This window comes from Chelonia mydas, chromosome 2 (genome assembly GCF_015237465.2).
Source record: "Chelonia mydas isolate rCheMyd1 chromosome 2, rCheMyd1.pri.v2, whole genome shotgun sequence".
NCBI classification, from domain to species: Eukaryota; Metazoa; Chordata; order Testudines; family Cheloniidae; genus Chelonia; species Chelonia mydas.
The window spans coordinates 106,908,744-106,928,439 of NC_057850.1; the positions used below are offsets into that span (position 1 = coordinate 106,908,744).

At 41.2% G+C, this 19,696-nt stretch overlaps 2 protein-coding genes across 3 annotated transcripts in view; one reads left to right on the forward strand and one right to left on the reverse strand.

Moving 5' to 3' along the window:
• Nucleotides 1–19,696, reverse strand: part of RNF144B (ring finger protein 144B) — an 80,653-nt gene that overhangs the window by 44,942 nt on the left and 16,015 nt on the right. For both annotated transcript variants that reach the window (XM_007054892.4, XM_043540060.1), the window contains exon 2: nt 16,896–17,094. In XM_007054892.4, the coding sequence (XP_007054954.1) occupies nt 16,896–17,060 (165 nt within the window). In that variant the 5' untranslated portion in view covers nt 17,061–17,094. The remainder of the gene's footprint in view (nt 1–16,895; nt 17,095–19,696) is intronic.
• LOC102932347 (60S ribosomal protein L8-like) lies at nt 1,913–2,408 on the forward strand (the record flags this gene model as incomplete). Its single annotated transcript, XM_037892066.2, has 1 exon — nt 1,913–2,408. A coding segment is annotated over one exon (459 nt), but the record flags the coding sequence as incomplete, so codon positions are not given.

Sequence of the window (19,696 nt, forward strand, 5' to 3'; positions counted from 1 at the left end):
CTCTCCTCTTCCCAAAATTAGCAGTAAAGAAATTAAAAAAAAAAGTACTGTAGCTTTTAGCACAGCAGAACTGCTTTAAGCTTTTATTATTATTTATTTATTTAAAAACACAGACGCTAATTTAGTTTAATTATAAAGTAGCTGAAAATGAAGCACTGATGCAAGCCGTGACTGTGGTGAAGACAGGGCAAAGAGAATTATAAATTTATACAGTAAAATACTTATTTGCATTTGCAGCATCATACAAACATTTCCACACCCCAGAAACACATCAAAAGTTGACAAAAGCATTGAAAATTTGCACTTTTTGCTTAGACAAACACCACAGTAATGAAAATCTATTGATACATACAATTTCCTGTGTACAGAAACTATGACCAAGATTTTCAGAAGTGGGAAGTGGGCACCCAACCCCTTTTGAAAATTAGAACCCTTTAAGGCATCTTACACAGAGAAAGAGTGTGTGCAAGTAAATACAGTTCTTTAAAGATAGGATCATTTCAGAAACACAGGAAGCAGTGGTTAGAGACGTGCACACGACATGTAGTCAAGAGTTCTGGGTTGTATTCATGGCTCTGCCACTTTCTCCCTGTGTGTGACATTAGCAAGTCACAAAGCATGTTTACCTTCTAGCCTAAAAGTAACTTCCTAAGAATAGTATTGTTTCTCAGCAAGAGACTATTTAATGAAAAAATGTGAACTACCAGACCTGCAAATTCACCCTGGTCAAGTTGTGTTCTTCCCGGCTTGCATATTACCAACAGGAAATGGAATTTAGACATGTATGTTCATGATACATGAGCCAGAATAAAATCTTGTTCCTTCTCCCATAATTTTGCAGTGGTGACAGAAATAAGATAAATTTTAAGAGTGGGATTATTCAAAGAGTTTGCTGCTAACGTAATTGCTCCGACTGAAGTCAATGGACTTCCATTAACTTCAGTGGAAACAGAGTTAGGCCAATGCTGAGTGCTTTGGAAAAATCTTACCCAAAAAAGAAAGGGGAAAAATATTTTCTCATTAAAGCAAGTAGCTATGGCTCAAAACACACATAGATACCAAGCAAATCTATTGAGCAAGATGTGCCATTTTTGCAGAGCCACTCTTCTGCCCATAAATGCATTTCAGCCTGTCATTCCCTCAGATTTCTTATCTACAAAATGGGGATAATAAATATTTACCTACCTCCCAGGATGTTGTGAGGCTTAATTAGTTAAAGTTTATAAGAGTGCTTTGATGAAATATATTGTTTTATGTACATATATACAGAGAGAGAGAGAGATTATATTACAATATATATGTTGTGACAAAGTTCCTCCTCTACCTTGATGAGTCTTGCGCTTATTGGCAGATTTGCTCGCCTTGGACTTTCACGACAGCCGTCAGTTTGGCCGTTTTCGTGAACCCACAGTCCAGGTCAACTTCTCCTGTGTCTGACCAGGAGTTGGGAGGTTTGGGGGGGACCCGGGCCCGCCCTCTACTCCGGGTTCCAGCCCAGGGCCCTGTGGAATGCAGCTGTCTAGAGTGCCTCCTGGAACAGCTGTGCGACAGCTACAACTCCCTGGGTTACTTCCCCATGGCCTCGTCCCAACACCTTCTTTATCCTCACCATAGGACCTTCCTCCTGGTGTCTGATAATGCTTGTACTCTTCAGTCCTCCAACAGTATGCTTTCTCACTCTCAGCTCCTAGTGCCTCTTGCTCCCTGCTCCTCACACGCGCACCACAAACTGAAGTGAGCTCCTTTTTAAACCCAGGTGCCCTGATTAGCCTGCCTTCATTGATTCTAGCAGTTTCTTGATTGGCTGCAGGTGTTCTAAGCAGCCTGTCTTAATTGTTTCCAGAACGTTCCTGATTGTTCTGGAACCTTCCCTGTTCCTTACCCAGGGAAAAGGGACCTACCTAACCTGGGGCTAATATATCTGCCTTCCATTGTCTGTTGCCTTGAAGAAAAGCCTGGTGACGGTGGCAAATTGGCCCGTGCTTCTGGAAACTATGCCACAGTTATCTCCCACTATCTTGAAACTAAGAAAACCTGCGTGAAGCTGCCTTCTGGTTCTGAGAAGGTGATCTCTTCTGCAAACAGAGCTGTTCGTGGCATTGTTGCTGGTGGAGGTCGTATTGACAAGCCTATCCTAAAGGCAGGTCATGCCTATCACAAATACAAGGCAAAGCGAAACTGCTGGCCACATGTCCGTGGTGTGGCTATGAATCCTATAGAACATCCCTTTGGTGATGGTAACCATCAACATATTGGTAAGCCTTCAACCATCAGGAGAGATGCTCCAGCTGGTCGCAAGGTCAGTCTCATTGCTGCCCGTCGTACTGGTAGACTGCATGGAACCAAGACTGTGCAGGAGAAGGAGAACTAATGTCTTTCAATACAGTTTACACAATAAAAGTCTTTAACCCCACCCCCACCCCAAATCACTCTCCTGTAGCCATCTGGCCCGACCCTGTCACAATGTCTAATATAAACGCTCCACTATATTCTATTATATATATACATAGAGATAAGGAATGAGAGGGCGCATATAGACTCAGACACATACTCATTATATATCTACAGCTCAAGTGGAGACAATATGACATTTTCAGAAAGGAAGAAACTGCTAAGAGATGCACTGAAAAGATCTGTCCTGGACTAACAACATACAAAATTTCATTTGCAGTAAAACATTTCATGCAAGCTTCAGCCTAGAGGGAGTTGTTATGATAACATTCTTAATCTAACTCTGGAAATAGGTGCTTATATAGTAACTATGAATAAGTACAGCACTTCCAGTAGGAACTGTTCTAACTTCACTGATTTCACTAAAATATACAACAGGATTAAACAAAATATTGCCAGAGATAAAGGTTTTTAGTGTAGGATTTAGTCTATATACGGCATTAGCACAATTGCACATTTTTACCTCTTGATTTTTAAATTAGTTCAGGCAATGTATTTAAATCTCATGTTGCTAGGCAATGACACGACAAGGGCACTTGTACTCCTCTCACTACAAATCCATATTTCAATTCAAGGCCACTTTCAAATAATCTTCTCCTTGCCACAGACAAAAGACTGGTCTCAGTCATTACTGCATATTGCTTTTTCAAGTACATCAAGCGCATTCAGTGTGTTCTATTAACTTTCTCAACTCCAATTTTGTACAAAGCTTTCCAGCTCACTAATTGTAACTTTTATTGCTTTTGATAGAAAATATGAAAGGAAACCACAAACCTGATGTGACAAATTTTAATATCTAGTTTTTGATTAAGAAAAATAAAGGAGACAGTCAGTTAAAGAATGAGGGTGGAAAGGAAATCAGGTCAGCCCTTTCAATAATATGTCCTATAGGCAGTACTGTTGACAGTTGAGCCCTGTATCTAGTTAACATTTCACTGCAATTATTATATCATTTAAAAGGCAAAAGCAGTAGGTTGTGATTGGGATCAAAGTATGACCAGTGCTTAATATAAGAGTAAGGTAGTGGAAATGCAAAAGAACTAGGAGAGCTCACCGAACATGCTCTGCCAGAACAATTTAGACCAAAAATGGTTTTTCAACTAAACTTACATTTTCATGAAAAAAAAATCAATTTTTCATCAAAAACCCACAAAACTGACATTTTTCATTTTAAACTAAAATGTTTCGATTTTTATATGCCAAAAACTGATTTTTTAAAATTATTATTATTATTTTAGTTTGTAGTCTTTTGATTAAAACCAAAAAAAAAGACAAAAAGTTTTCAGCAAAAACAAAAAAAAGGGGGGGAAAGTAACTTCCCAACCAGCTCCACAAGTTACAATTTATTTACTATTTCTATTGTGGTAGCATGTAGAGGCTTTAATCAGGGAGCAAGGTTCCATTGTACTCACTATCTATTTTTATCATGTAGGACATAATGCTTATTTCTTTAATTCTTTCCATTCATAAAGAGCCCAGTTGTTCAATGCATACCCATGTGCAGTGCAATTGATGTCAATGGGTCTACTCATGTGAGCTCTATGAATATTCACCACAGTGAGTACAGATTTGCAGCCTGGCACCAGAAGTGCCTGGTCAGTGCCAGTGCAGGTACACTTACATTCAAAAAGTACTTGCAGTGTGTGGAATGATAGGTATATTTATCTAAGGTTTTATAATGTGCTCGTCATCATGTTATTCAAGTGCCTGGTATATATATGGTCAGCTATTATAAAATACACAGCTTAAAGTATTTGTCAAGATAGATTTACCAAGTGTGGTTAAAAAATCAGCACCATTTCATTTTCCACCTCTGTAGCTTAACATTTAAGGGCCTGATGCAATGCTCATTCAAGTTGCTGGTAACATCTCCATTGGACAAGGGATGAGGCCCTATAAGAGTAAGACACATGGAAAAAGAGTGAAAAATCCTTTTATAGTTTGATGAGCGTGTTGTGGTCTTGTGGTCAGAAAAATCAGTGGCTGTGTACATTTTTTGGGTGACCATATGGCCACAAATGGCGCACCAACTGTTGAAAGCAATTGAGTGTCAACAGGCAAGTGTGACCACAGGGCAGTGTATACTGCTTTCTAGCTCATCATTCCATAACAAGAAGTATTTGATTTAGTGGCTCTTTCTCACACCCAACATGATAAATGCAGTTATTGGGATTTGTTCCTTCATTGGATCTGCTTATAGTATTGGTAATCACCATTCTTATGTGCAATTTTAAATTGATTGGCTTATGCTACTCAAAGTCTGAAGAGCCATATTGTAAAAATCAAAATAAAATACATATTGGCTTCTGGTACCCCAAATGTCATGGGATCGCTATCATTAAGCACCAGAAAGTGAATATATCCGAAGCCATAAACAAAGTGACATGTCACATTAGAGCTGGTCCCAGTGTGTTCTGGACTAAGGACTGAGTCCAGACACCTGTGTTCTGTTAGGCCTGGCTCCGTTACTGATTTACTGCTGGGTACTGGGCAATTTACTTATGTCTCTGTCTCAGTTTCACCACATATAAAATGGATAATACCTACTTCAAAGGAGAAGTGAGAAGTTCTTTGAACGTGTAAAGTGCTTTGAACATGTGCTAAGTATTATTTTATATATGCCAATTTTATCATGTTTTTTATGAGCTCATCTAAATTAATTAGCCTCTTACTCCACCTTTTCATGTTCTTTGTAGGTGTGTGTATATATCTTCTTACCATATGTTCCATTCTATGCATCCGATGAAGTGGGCTGTAGCCCACGAAAGCTTATGCTCAAATAAATTTGTTAGTCTCTAAGGTCCCACAAGTACTCCTGTTCTTCAAGCTTGGAAAGAAACCCAAATGCCACAACATGACAGTTGGTGGGTAGACATGGAAAACAATCTGAGGTGAGCTTTATTTAAAATCATTGGGGCGTTGCAGCACCGGGACTGAATGTTTGATCTGCCTACACCTAAAGAGAGGAGTATAAGAAAGTGGTGCATGGGGAGAGGGAATGAATCTTTTCTTGAAATTAGCAAGAGGAAAGAGAATGGCCTTTAATAATTGGATTTTTTTTAATCTAATTTGCATGTTACACTGGTTTTACATCATGTAAACTCCATTAACTTTAATGGAATTATTCCAGATTTACACTGGTGCAGGAGGAAATCAGACCCTTAACTACCGCTATGAACTGAAAACTGTTATCTCACTGGGGCACAGGTGTGTTGATTTTGGAGATGGGCCATTATTTTCTTGTGAGAGAGAAACAACATGTGGAAAAGAAAGTGTGACTGAGGATCAACACTGGCCCAGGTAGGAATCTTCCCTTGCCCTGTGTTGTCTCTTTCCTCCTCCTCTTCATTTTTCACCTCCACCTTTTGGTTGTCTCTTGCCTGTTTTAAAGTTGTCTCCCTCCCACTCTGCTCTCTCTCTCTGTCTCACACACACACAATGCTGTCTTTTCACATCCGTTTCCTCCATTGTGCTGCTTAATGCTGCCTGGGAAGCACTAGGTACAGCGGAAAATTCTCCTCTCTCAAGCACCTGCAGATAAAGCAACAGATGCACAGAGTGTTTCATAAATCAAGGTGTCTCCATGTCTGTGTGCTGAGTCCTGGGAAAATGGCTGGCCCCTTTGTCTCTGCAGTAACTCGCACACACTTAGTGGCATGCAGCAGCAGCACCGTGGAGGAAACTGAGATTGGGGAAAGACAACAGGGCAGAATGGCTTCAGGGCCTCTCTCAAGCTGGGCTCTCACTAACCCTTTGAAATGAAACCCAAAGTAGAAGGTTCTTCTCACTATAGTTCAAAAAAGTTGAGAAGTTAAATGTACTCTCACTTGCCCTGCTAGCATGGCATTGCCTATTAAAGTCACCTAGACCTTAGAAAGGGAAATCTTAGTCTCCTTTACGCAGAACTATTGTACCAGTGTGTGTGATGACATATGGATTGTTATAGTGGCATTTTTTTCATGCATTTTCCAATTTAGTTAATTCACACACTTCTCAAAAACATAAGACCACACGAATGATGAGTCATACCATTGCTGCATAAACATGTGCCAACACCCAGAAGCTAGGATGCAAAATTGTCTTTTGTTTTTGCAAGATTGGTCTGTTATTGTACATGATATTAGACAGCTCAAACCTTGTTCTGGTGAGTAACATACAACTTGAAATTAATTGCTGGTTGGTGACTTTAGCAGGCATGTCACTTGCAGTTAAACTCACTCATATAATACCGAAGATCAGAGTATTTGGAAAAAAAGTTGAAGAGGAGATTGGAGCAGGATTTGGCATTGATATTCTGACATTTCTATTAGCAGGAGTGCAAGTAGAGTGGTACCCACCAGTACACATTACCGACAAGAGATTTTTAGCTGGTATGGGGTACCGGAAAGACTTGGGGCTAGCCCCCCACCTTTGGAGGGGGGGGGTAGGGGGGGGCTGCACTCTGCTCCTTAAAGGAGCAGAACATGGCTAGGGAGGGCATTCATTATTTAAATGGCTTTCACAGCACAATACGTAAGCTAACAAACTTAAACAAAGTCTTTGTTTAAGTGTGTTAGCATATGTATTGTGCTCTTACGTTGGTCCGGAGTCCTCCAGAGGGAAGGGGGTGTGGGGGCGGAAGGTGTTTAAACAGTGTTTTTGACTCTGTTTCTCTCCATTGGCCATAATTATCCATGACATCCATACTGCATCACATCAAGTCCAAATCATCAGAGGAATGCCTCTGCTTGCACTGACCAGAGGATGTTTGGATTCCGCTGTCAGCCCAGTTCTGCAGCCTGACAGGAATCAGGTGTTGTCCCCACTGTACACAGAATCCTTCTTTGCAGCCAAACTAGTCTAACATGCATTTTGTTAACTGGAACTGGAGCAGCAAAACAAAGAAAACAAATGCCTCATGTTTCAGCTTTGTGGGTGAGAGAACTATAAGTGAAGATTATAATGCCGGACACTGATGGCCTTAAACCAGCTGCCTCAGGAATCTGTCAAGAACTTTGCTGAAAATATGCTCCTCATCTTAGCAATGGAGCTAAGACTTATCACACATCTGCCCACCTTTATTCGAATGAAGCTCCTTCTAATATGACAGCTCAGGCATTGTTAGTTTCACACAGAATAATTTACAAATTTGGAACCTAATCCTGTAAACCCTTAATCATTTGATCAATCTCATTGAAGTCAATGGGACTATTTGCATGATTATGGACCACTTTTGTGGACTGGTAAGAGTTTCAGGAGTCTGTTCCTATAAAAAGAAAAGTAGTACTTGTGGCACCTTAGAGACTAATAAATTTATTTGAGCATAAGCTTTCATGAGCTACAGCTCACTTCATCGGATGCATGCAGTGGAAAATACAGTGGGGAGATTTTATATACACAGAGAACATGAAACAATGGGTGTTACCATACACACTGTAACAAGAGTGATCAGATAAGGTGAGCTATTACCAGCAGGAGAGAAAAAAAATCTTTTGTAGTGATAATCAAGGTGGGCCATTTCCAGCAGTTGACAAGAACGTGTGAGAAACAGTGAGGGGGGGGGGGGGGAATTAAACATGGGGAAATAGTTTTACTTTGTGTAATGACACATCCACTCCCAGTCCTTATTCAAGCCTAATGTAATGGTGTCCAGTTTGCAAATTAATTCCAATTCAGCAGTCTCTCATTGGAGTCTGTTTTTCAAGTTTTTTTGTTGAAGAATTGCCACTTTTAGGTCTGTAATCGAGTGACCAGAGAGACTGAAGTGTTCTCCGAGTGGTTTTTGAGTGTTATATTTCCTGACGTCTGATTTGTGTCCATTTATTCTTTTACATAGAGACTGTCTGGTTTGGCCAATGTACATGGCAGAAGGGCATTGCTGGCACATGATGGCATATATCACATTGATAGATGTGCAGGTGAACGAGCCTCTGATAGCGTGGCTGATGTGATTAGGCCCTATGATGGTGTCCCCTGAATAGATATGTGGACACAGTTGGCAGCGGGCTTTGTTACAGGGATAGGTTCCTGGGTTAGTGTTTTTGTTGTGTGGTGTGTGGTTGCTGGTGAGTATTCGCTTCAGGTTGGGGGGCTGTCTGTAAGCAAGGACTGGCCTGTCTCCCAAGATCTGTGAGAGTGATGGGTCGTCCTTCAGGATAGGTTGTAGATCCTTGATAATAAATCCCCAGGCTGCAGGCCTTGTGCAAGGCCCAGAAAGGTACAGGGGCTGCAGAGGCACAGCCTGATGATACGCAAAGGCAGCAGGTCCTAACCCCTTGCCAATGATGAGTGGCCATTATACTGCAGTCAGCCCCAGTGAGCAAGGGCTAGATGATGACTGGTAGTAGCCACTGAGGCAAGGTGGGTTTAGAGGGTTGGGGGTCCCCTGGGAGGGGAGACACAGAGTGTGGGGACACTGCCAGGGGGCAGCACCTCAGGGTGAGGAGGCACCAGGGTCCGGGATGGACACAGGGCCAGAGGCAGGTGAGACACCAGCTTGCAGAGGGCGCGCCGAGGCTAGAAAAGAGCTAATTCCTGAGACGACCAGCAGGAGGCGCTGCACCGGTGAATCGTCGCCTCGCTATAGTGTAGCATTGTAGGACGACTTTGTTGGTACTTGGCTACTAGCAGCTTTTCTACATCTAAAAGAGAAAAATCCATTTTGAAATCTGGTATCTTATATCCCTTCAGAACTAGACACAGGAGTTTTATAGCCCTGGGAAGGGGCAATCCCACATTCCCAACTGGATGTGGAAATCACTTCTATTCCCTGAAACATCTGACATTGGAATTTGAAGTAACATTTTGAGATACAGTAATCGTCATTTTTAGAAGTTTCTATAATTCCTTCTGAGCCCTGGACAGTTGGACTTTTGGTAACTAAGACACCTGGCTTTACAAGCAGAAAAATAAAAAATGTCCCAATGCTGTTATTTCAAAACTGTTTAAAACATTTCTCTGTGTATATATATCTTCCTACTGTATTTTCCACTGCATGCCTCCGATGAAGTGGGTTTTAGCCCACAAAAGCTTATGCCCAAATAAATGTGTCAGTCTCTAAGATGCCACAAGGACTCCTTGTTTTTATTTCTAAAGTAGTTCTTCTCTAGTGTGTGGCCTATAGAGTACAATATATGTTAGCGTGGTGCCCTCTAAATATTTTATTAGCACTTGTTTGGATGAACTCCATTATACAAGAGATCCATCCCAAACACATGCTAATAAAATCTTTACACCACACTACATCATCATATAGTCCCCATATGTATAGTATAGATTTATAGTACACACAGAGGAGCCAGGCAGAGACTCCAGACAGGAGGACCAGAAGGAGCCAGAGCAGGGACTGCTGCAGTCGGGGAAGGGGTCAAATGGGGCCCAGTGAGGGCCACTCATCTGCCTACCACTATCCCAGACCCAGAACTGTATACTCTGGGAGCACTAGGACCCAGTTGGTGCTTCCCTGTGTCCCTACATGGCCTTGGAGGAAATCTGCAGAGAAGAGTCAGACTAGGGTGACCAGATGTCCTGATTTGTATAGGGACAGTTCTGATATTTGGGGCTTTGTCTTATATAGGTGCCTATTAATCCCCCCCCACCACTCCCGTCCTGATTTTTCACACTTGCTATCTGGTCACCATTAGCCAGACAGAGACTCCAGACAGGACACCAGGAGGTGCAGAAGCAGCCAAAGCAGAGACCTCTGGACATTCAAAAAACTTTCTACAGTTTTGATAGGACTTTCTCTGCCCTGTGCTGATTGGCTAGTTGCTCCAATCGTCCTTCTCCCTCATTGTCTCTTCACCTCAGCTTCACTCCACACCTGCCCCTGGCCCTCTTCTCCCCTCCCCCTTTCTTTCCTGCCCTTCAATGTCCCCTTTCCCTTCACTTTGCTTGCCATTCATCATAGCCCTCCCTAACTAACCCGATCCACCGCTGTGAAATTAAACTTGACGTTTGCTGCCATCACGTAGTTCACTCTGATGGTGTGTTCTACCCCTTCCCCCACCCTGTATCTGTCTTGTCTCTTTAGATATTGAGCTCTTCATGGCAGGGATTGTCTACTCGTCTGTTTGTACAGTGCCTGTCACAATGAGCTGGCCCTTAGGCATTACCATAATAAACATGATTATTACCAATGCAGTTTGTTGTGAGACTCATCCACGTTCTCATTTTAAACTAACACAATTCAGACTCAGCCAAGTCACCATATACTTTCTCACAGATCCCAAGAAGCTGCAGAGAATGATTACTTTGGGCTTGAGCTCATGAGTTTTTACTGTAGGCTTACTTGAACAGCAACAAACATTGTGGGGATATCTGGCTGATGCCATCTTATTTGAACTTAAGCCCAGGTCCAAAGTGAAAAGTCCATGTACAAGTCCATTAGGTTTTTCCTTTAAACAGCTGAAATCAAATATTTCTAGTTGAAATCTCCAGTCTTAATAGCACCGTTCCACTCAAATGCAGATACACACACTCCAATAAAATTTACTTTAGTTGGAATTCAGGTTTTAGGAGGGATAATGTTTTATTACATCAACTGCTAAGCTGGAAGAATACCAGATGCACAATACTAACCCATTTAACTTTTTTGTTTTATAGATCACAGATGATGGGAAGAAACATAAACCTCGATGCCTGAATAATTAAATTTCCATTAGCCCTCAAAGTTAGTAATGATGTAGAGGAAAACAATTGTGCTTTGGAGAATTTGGAAATACAGAGCCAAGGTAATTGTCAGCTGACAACATGTATGTGAAAACAACAGAAACCCATAGTAACACCTTTGCATAGGACACACTCTCTCCATGTTGAGCCTACCTGCTACATCAGGCTTAATGTTATCCTTGGCTCTGCATGGATAACCTTGTTATGGAAAACAAAACAAACTAGACTTACTTAAAGCATCAGCACCCCAAAGACTGTTTATGTCTTCATTCCAGATACCAAGGCTGAGAGTCTTGCCCCAGCTTCAATCTTTTCATACAGATAAAAGGCTCAGAGCTGGATAAAGAGGGGATCTTACAGCCCTGGAGGCAGCAGGCATAGAATTATACTTCAGTGCAGGAACTGAGGAAACCAGCTGCATAAGAATGGCCATACTGGGTGAGAGCAAAGGTCCATCCAGCCCAGTATCCTGTCTGCCGACAGTAGCCAGTGCCAGGTGCCCCAGAGGGAGTGAACCCAATAGGTAAGGATCAAGTGATCTCTCTCCTGCCATCCATCTCCACCCTCTGACAAACAGAGGCTAGGGACACCATTCCTTACCCATCCTGGCTAATAGCCATTAATGGACTTAACCTCCATGAATTTTTCCAGTTCTCTTTTAAACCCTGTTATAGTCCTAGCCTTCACAACCTCCTCAGGCAAGGAGTTCCACAGGCGGACTGTGTGAAGAAGAACTTCCTTTTATTTGTTTTAAACCTGCTGCCCACTCATTTCATTTGGTGGCCCCTAGTTCTTATATTATGGGAACAAGTAAATAACTTTTCCTTATCACTTTCTCCACACCACTCATGATTTTATATGCCTCTATCATATCCCTCCTTAGTCTCCTCTTTTCCAAGCTGAAAAGTCCTAGGCCTCTTTAATCTCTCCTCATATGGGACCCGTTCCAAACCCCTAATCATTTTAGTTGCCCTTCCCTGAACCTTTTCTAATGCCAGTATATCTTTTTTGAGATGAGGAGACCACATCTGTACTCAGTATTCAAGATGTGGGTATACCATGGGTTTATATAAGGGCAATAAGATATTCTCCATCTTATTCTCTATCCCTTTTTTAATGATTCCTAACATCCTGTTTGCTTTTTTGACTGCCGCTGCACACTGCATGGACGTCTTCAGAGAACTATCCACGATGACTCCAAGATCTCTTTCCTGATTAGTTGTAGCTAAATTAGCCTCCATCATATTGTATGGATATGTGATGGGTTGGATCACAGAAATCCCCTTGGGGCTGCCAACTGATGTGACAAGACTACTTCTGTCCTGCTTTCCCTGCCAGCTTGGGACTCCAGCACCCTGTCTTGCTGAGCCAGACACGCCAGTCTGCTCCAACACAGATGCAGGGTCTGAACCACGTGCCACAAAGCTGCAGAGTTAACTGAAAGCAACTTATTGAAGTGTTCCTGTCTTTAACACTCAGATGCCCAACTCCCAATGGGGTCCAAACCCCAAATAAATCCATTTTACCCTGTATAAAGCTTATACAGGGTAAACTCATAAATTGTTCGCCCTCTATAACACTGATAGAGAGATATGCACAGCTGTTTGCCTCCTCCTGAGGTATTAATACATACTCTGAGTTAATTAAGTAAAAAGTGATTTTATTAAATACAGAAAGTAGTAACAGAGAGAACAAAGTGAATTACCAAGTAAAACAAAATAGAACACGCAAGTCTATGTCTAATATAGTAAGAAACTGAATACAGATAAAATCTCACCCTCAGAGATGTTTCAATAAGTTTCTTTCACAGCCTGGATGCCTTCCTAGTCTGGGCACAATTCGTTCCCCTGGTTCAGCCCTTGTTCCAGCTCAGGTGGCAGCAAGGGCACTTCTCGTCATGGCCACTCCCTTTTTTCTATTTCACCCACTTATATATCTTTTGCATAAGACTGGAATCCTTTGTCCCTCTAGGTTCCCACCCCTCTTCTCAATGGAAAAGCACCAGGTTAAAGATGGATTCCAGTTCAGGTGACATGATCACATGTCACTGTAAGATTTCATTACCCACTTGCCAGCCCACAGGTATACAGGAAGACTTACAAGTAAAACAGAGCCATCTACAGTTAATTGTCCTAGTTAACGGGAGCCATTAAGATTCCAGACCACCATTAATGGCCCACACTTTGCATAACTACAACAGGACCTCAGAGTTATATTTCATATTTCTAGTTTCAGATACAAGAGTGATACATTTATACAAATAAGATGACCACACTCAGTAGATTATAAGCTTTGTAATGATACCTTACTAGAGACCTTTTGCATGAAGCATATTCCAGTTACATTATATTCACACTCATTAGCATATTTTTATAAAATCATATAGAGTACAACTTCACAGTATAGTTGGGGTTATTTTTTCCAATGTGCATTACTTTACATGTATCCACATTACATTTCATTTGCCATTTTGTTGCCCAATCCTTTAGTTTTGTGAGATCTTTTTGAAGTTCTTCACAATCTGCTTTGGTCTTAATTATCTTGAGCAGTTTAGTATCATCTACAAACTTTGCCACCTCACTGTTTACCCCTTTCTCCAGATCAGTTATGAATAAGTTGAATAGGACTGGTCATAGGATTGACCCTTGAGGAACACCACTAGTTACCCCTCTCCATTCTGAAAATTTACCATTTATTCCTACCCTTTATTCCCTGTCTTTTAACCAGTTCTCAGTCCATGAAAGGATCTTCCCTCTTATCCCATGACAACTTAATTTACGTAAGAGCCTTTGGTGAGGGACCTTGTCAAAGGCTTTCTGGAAATCTAAGTACACCATGTCCACTGGATCCCCCTTGTCCACATGTTTGTTGACCCCTTCATGTCTTACTAATCTATTAGAGTTCTTCGATTTCCCTTTTGCAGAAACCATGTTGACTTTTGCTCAACAATTTATGTTCTTCTGTGTGTCTGATAATTTTATTCTTTATTATTGTTTCAACTAATTTGCCCGGTACTGACATTAGACTTACCAGTCTGTAATTGCCGGGATTGCAGCGTCTGCTTCAGGGGACCGCCCTCCCCACCCCCTCGGTTGTAGGAGCTGTGCCAGGGTCAGGACTGTGGTGGGAGGGACATATCAGGCACAGAGGCACAGCACATAGCACTGGGGAGGAGATTCTGGGCAGAACTGCTGCTCCTAGGCTGCTTTAACTTAGGTTAAGTTACACCAGAGGTCACATCAACCCCCACAGTAGCCCAAAATCAAGAGTGCATGTAAGTGGCTTAAAGCCACCAAACCTACCTCCCCCTGCTTTCTGGGCCATGAGTTCTGTGCTGCACCTCTTAGAAAAGCAACACAGAATTTTACCCCAGAAGAAAATTATCTATTTAAAAGCAGATAATGCTAATGAGGCATATGCTGTAATTATCAGTGAAGATGCCTTCAGGCCCATACCTGGGCAGTCCAACCTAATGGTTGAAACCTAGATTAGCGTTGTGGTCAGGGGTCACACCAAGGGTCACAGAGTAAGAGGCAGAAGCTATGCCCAGGGTCAAAGCCAGAGTCAGTAACTGGGGTCAGGATGAGACAGCAGGGAACAAGGCAAGGTAACATAAGCATGGCCAGACTGGGTCAGACCAATGGTCCATCTAGCCCAGTATCCTGTCTTCCAACAGTGGCCAGTGCCAAATGCTTCAGAGAGAATGAACAGAACAGGGCAATTCTCAAGTGATCCATCCCATTTTCCTGTCCCAGCGTCTGGCAGTCAGAGGCTTAGGGACACCCAGAGCACGGGGTTGCATCCCTGATCACCTTGGTTAATAGCCATTGATGGACCTATCCTTCATGAACTTATCTATTTCTTCTTTGAAGGGAAATCTGAGTGCTAAAGCATGTTCTTCATCTACAGGAGAACTCCCACTGTGGTCAAAAGTTGCATATGCAGTTTGAGAGCCATTTGGCTTCATGCAGAGTAGTCCTTCTTCACTGGTATTGAGAAGGATTACCTGCTCTTAGATAAGATATGTACAATGGAAACATTAGAACTTGCATCACGACTAGCTTATATAGATGTATCTGGCTCTCAGCAATCTCAAATAAGTGGCAGGAAGATAGCAAGCAGGAGCAACATGAATGAACACAGCATTCTGTGCAATCAGTGACTCAACCCTCCATAACCTGAGTCACATATTGCCACAATAGCCTTGTTTCTGTAAAATCGACCAGTTAACAGGAAAATGGGAAGTGTTCCTTCCTTGCCCATCCCTGACACCGCATACAAGACATGCACAGAACAAGTAAGAGAGAGAGAAGGAAACAGAATTAGCATGAAAGACAAAAAGGTACCAGAGAGACAAGGTGGGGGAAGTAATGTCTTTTATTAGACCAACTTCTGTTGGTAAGAGAGACAACCTTTGTCTTACCTCACCCACCTTGTCTTGCTAATATCCTGGGACTGACATATATATAACAACAAGGCATAAAGACAAAGGTAGACAGACACCAAAAGTGAGACAAAGCTTAAACACAAGGCTTACGAGCTATTCAAACATTTAAAAGTCCATTGAAATGAGAGAGACATTTGGACACATTCTGCTAAGTATGTGAATACTAGATACAGATTCCTAGCTGGTGTAAATTGGCATTGCTCCACTGAACTTAAAAGAAAGAGGATGATTTATATCAGTTGAAGATCCGTTCAACTTAGTCGTTCTGTGATTAAAGATTGGGGTCTACTAATGGAAAGACTACCCAAAAAGGATTTGATAAAAATTATACTAACCAAGGCTGAGTAGAACTTTCCCATATGTTCTACAGAAATTCCACAATCTTAAATTTACAATAGTCAAAACCATGTTTTCATATTACATTCTAGAGAAAAATTTGAAAACAAAAGATATTATAAGTTGGATAGCTTGAACGCTCTGTTTAATCAATAGGCAGTTAAATCATAATAAAGGTCAAAATTAAAAACCACATTCACAGATTCTATTTCAATCCATTGAATATTGCCCATTTTAAAACATGCAGCTAGATGCTGATCTTATTTACCCTGACATAAATGTAGACTAGCTCAGTTGAAGTTACTAGAGTTATTCTGTATTCACACAACAAAACAGAGATCGGAATCTGGTTCATGAGGTGAAATGAAAGCCAGTCAAATACTGAGGTCTAATTTTGGGTTGGCCACTGTATGACCTTTATCAAGTCACTTAACCTTATACACTTAATCTTATGTCCTTATACCTCAATCAGCCTTACTGACAAATTAGTTTTTTAAAACAACAACACTTAATTGACAAAAAATGCTACCTGGGACCTCCACAGTATGACTGCACCGGAAGAGTTTGAGGGCTATTTTCTTTAGAGCATCTATACAATATTTATGGGGAAGAAGCATTTTAAAAAGATTCTACAGAACTCTATGGTGGTATTAATATTTTTCTTCAGGAAAAATAAAGATGCTGATTGAATATGAATTGTTTACTTGCTCAGCTAACCATAAAAAGAGAAGGTGTCCTACTGTAATTTATGATTCCACCAATATGCATTTTATTGGCTATGGGAGTATCTTCATTAGAATTCCAAGCTGATGAAAGCCTCATTAATGTCAACATTCTTTTAGGCAAGACTGGACAAAGCAGTAGCAAGAATATGCCAGGAAACTATCCTGTATTGGCATGGATGGGAGTAAATGACATCACTGCCTGACTTGTGCCATAACAATATAATAGGTCCCTTGTACCTCCATAGTCTATTACTCTATTTCTTGGTTAAGGTGCTGTCACTGCTTACCGCTGTACAGAAGATGCAGCTGCATTCTTGAAGAGTGGTCATCTTATCAAGAGAATGTTCACAGAGACATAGCTTGCAAGTGACTAGAGGTTCCAGACACAATTCCCCAGCTTCTGACACATCAGTTGTCATGGTGGGATGGCCGATCTTACCAGCAGAGTCCATCCGTTCATTAATATCTTACTCTGGTCCACTCAACCTGCAGAAAGAAAACAGCTGAAACTCCCCAAAAGCAATGCCAGTAGCAAAAAAGTTTACATAATAATCCAATGTAAAGCCATCTAAGGGGTTTGGTTTAGTGAGCTTCCTCTAACCTACCTGTAGTTCCTAGTTCATGTTAGAGTTGTGTATTGTATATCTGGATGAAAACCCTTGTCAGCTGAACTGCAAGATGTTGATTGAAAACCTTCTACTTAGTTTTGTGCATGTTTTCAGACTGGGGCATTTAAAAAATACTGCACAATACTGGGGATAATTTCATTTGACTGTTCTGTTTCATGATCCTCATGTTAAATGAAGCATTTCAGATTCTGAAATGTGAAATGGTGGAAAGTAAATATACCAATTTTATTCAGAGCTTCTTACCATTTTCTAAATAGAGTGCAGCGATTAAGGCACAGGACAGAGAGTCAGAAGGTCTGGAATCTATTCAGAGTTCTGAACTGATCTGTTATGCAACCCTGGGTGCAGGTCTATACACAGTATACATTAGAGAGTGTTCCCAGAACTAGAAGCCTGATTGTCTGTTGGCCTGCAATGTGTGTAGTCATTTTCACCAGAGAAAAGCAATGGTAAAACTTTGGCAAATCAGAATGACACCATTATGCACTCACTTTACAAAGGTGTAAATCACTACAATAATGGAGAATCAGGTCCAGTATTCATGTGTGCATGTGTGAATGAGAAAGAAATATATTTCTCCAGATGGAACTGAACCCATACAAAACCTTTTTGGAGATATAAAAAGTCTAGGTTATTTTATACATTATTTTTAATTTCTAGACTCCTCTATACTTCCTGGTTGTGTCTGGCAGTGAAGTCCTGAAATACCATAAGAAGAGCCTTTCTTGTTAGACTTTGGGCCCACTTTTGCAGACCCAAGCAATGTGGCTAAAGTTCATGCATCCAAATTTCTGGGTGCTCATCCAAAGCAAAGCTCTCCTTTACAGGTTCACTAAGTCCAAACCTTATTTCATTATCCTTAGCTCAGTCTCTTTATGGTAACATGCCATCCATAACAATGAGTTCCTTATAACGGTAGAGCAAGAACTATAGCAATTGCCAGAAGCCTTTGGAATAAAACACCTCTCTGAGTCAGAATCTATAATACGCTGTTCTGTAATTGCTGCAACAGTGATGTGTCAGTGAGTCACTGGAACTGTAATAGTGGATCAAGAACTATCTATCTGTTATTTAGTTCTACATTTTAGATCTTAACCCAATATATAAAGAATTACAACATATGTTTACTCAGATATATACACACACTCACTTCTACTGCAGCTGAACCTTCACAGTATTACACTCTTACCATATGCTATGAAGCACTATGTTATTCACTTCAGTGCCATGCAGAATTTCCAATTTTTGGGTTACCTATAGTAAAAGATGTGGCTGGAAATAGGAACTAGAAGGGGAAAAGAAGAGGGGGAATATTTTAGGTTTGGGATTTCAAGACAGAAATGGCTGTTCATCTTTTCCAGGGTCAGATTTCCAACAAGCTCTAAGGGGGCTGTGTTGCTGGATTTGCACTATGTATGAATGAAACAATAAAGAGGTTAATAAGACTCAATGTGGGTCATGGAGTTGACAGATTTTTTATTAATTTTAAAGATGGTCAAAATTTGACAAAGTGACAGACAAGTAGCACTAGTGACTGTAAACACATCAGTCCTGATTCTCAGCTTTGTCTGAGCTGGGCTTGGATGTAGTAGAGAATGGAAGCCGCAGGGAGCTGGTTGTGGCTCCCTGGTTCCCAGCTGCCTCGCTCAGGTGGGCACTCAAGTAGCATGAGACCTACTCTGCCATTTGCAGATAAGGCTTGGTAGACCATGGCTCTATTACTGCTCCCTATTACTCCACCCCTTACACCATGGGTAGAGCAACAGCTGAGGCCAGAGACAGCTGTGGCAGAGATTCCCAATAGATGGGGGGAATTTTCCTGTGAGGATTTCCGGCCAGTGACGCAAAGTGAACTTGGTGGTGGACTAGAGAATCTGGCTCATAATGAGGTCAAATCCATTTTACCTTACTTAGCACATAGTCCCACTGCAGTGGGACTCTGCAAGTGAGTAAAGGAAGCAGGATTTCATCCAGTGTCCACATCCACACTGTGCAAGCTTTCTTCAGACAGCCCTGATGATACACCTCAATCCTGACCTACAACATTCCTGCTATGCAACATTTAGGCCTCCGCAGAGCAGTCAATCCACAAACAATCTTCTAATTGGGACACAGGTAAACTGGAAACAATGAACGTTTTGTAGGCTTATTTTAATTAACAATAACAGAGGCCCGTCAAAGTGCCTTTACAAAAGATTAAAATTCACATTATAATCAATAAGTAGACTGCTCCCAAGTCTATTTTAAGCACATGCCAAAAATTCAAGTTCAACACAAATAAATTAACCAACAGCTACACATGTCTGGAATGAAAAAAAATAGATGGAAGAAAAAGACGGTGCCCCATGTTTTCGCCAATAAAAATGTTAAATATAGCTATCTGAAGAAATTCAGAAGACCTGCTGTCACCAATTCAATGTCATTCATCCAAACAATGTCTTTGAAAACTGATTTTACAA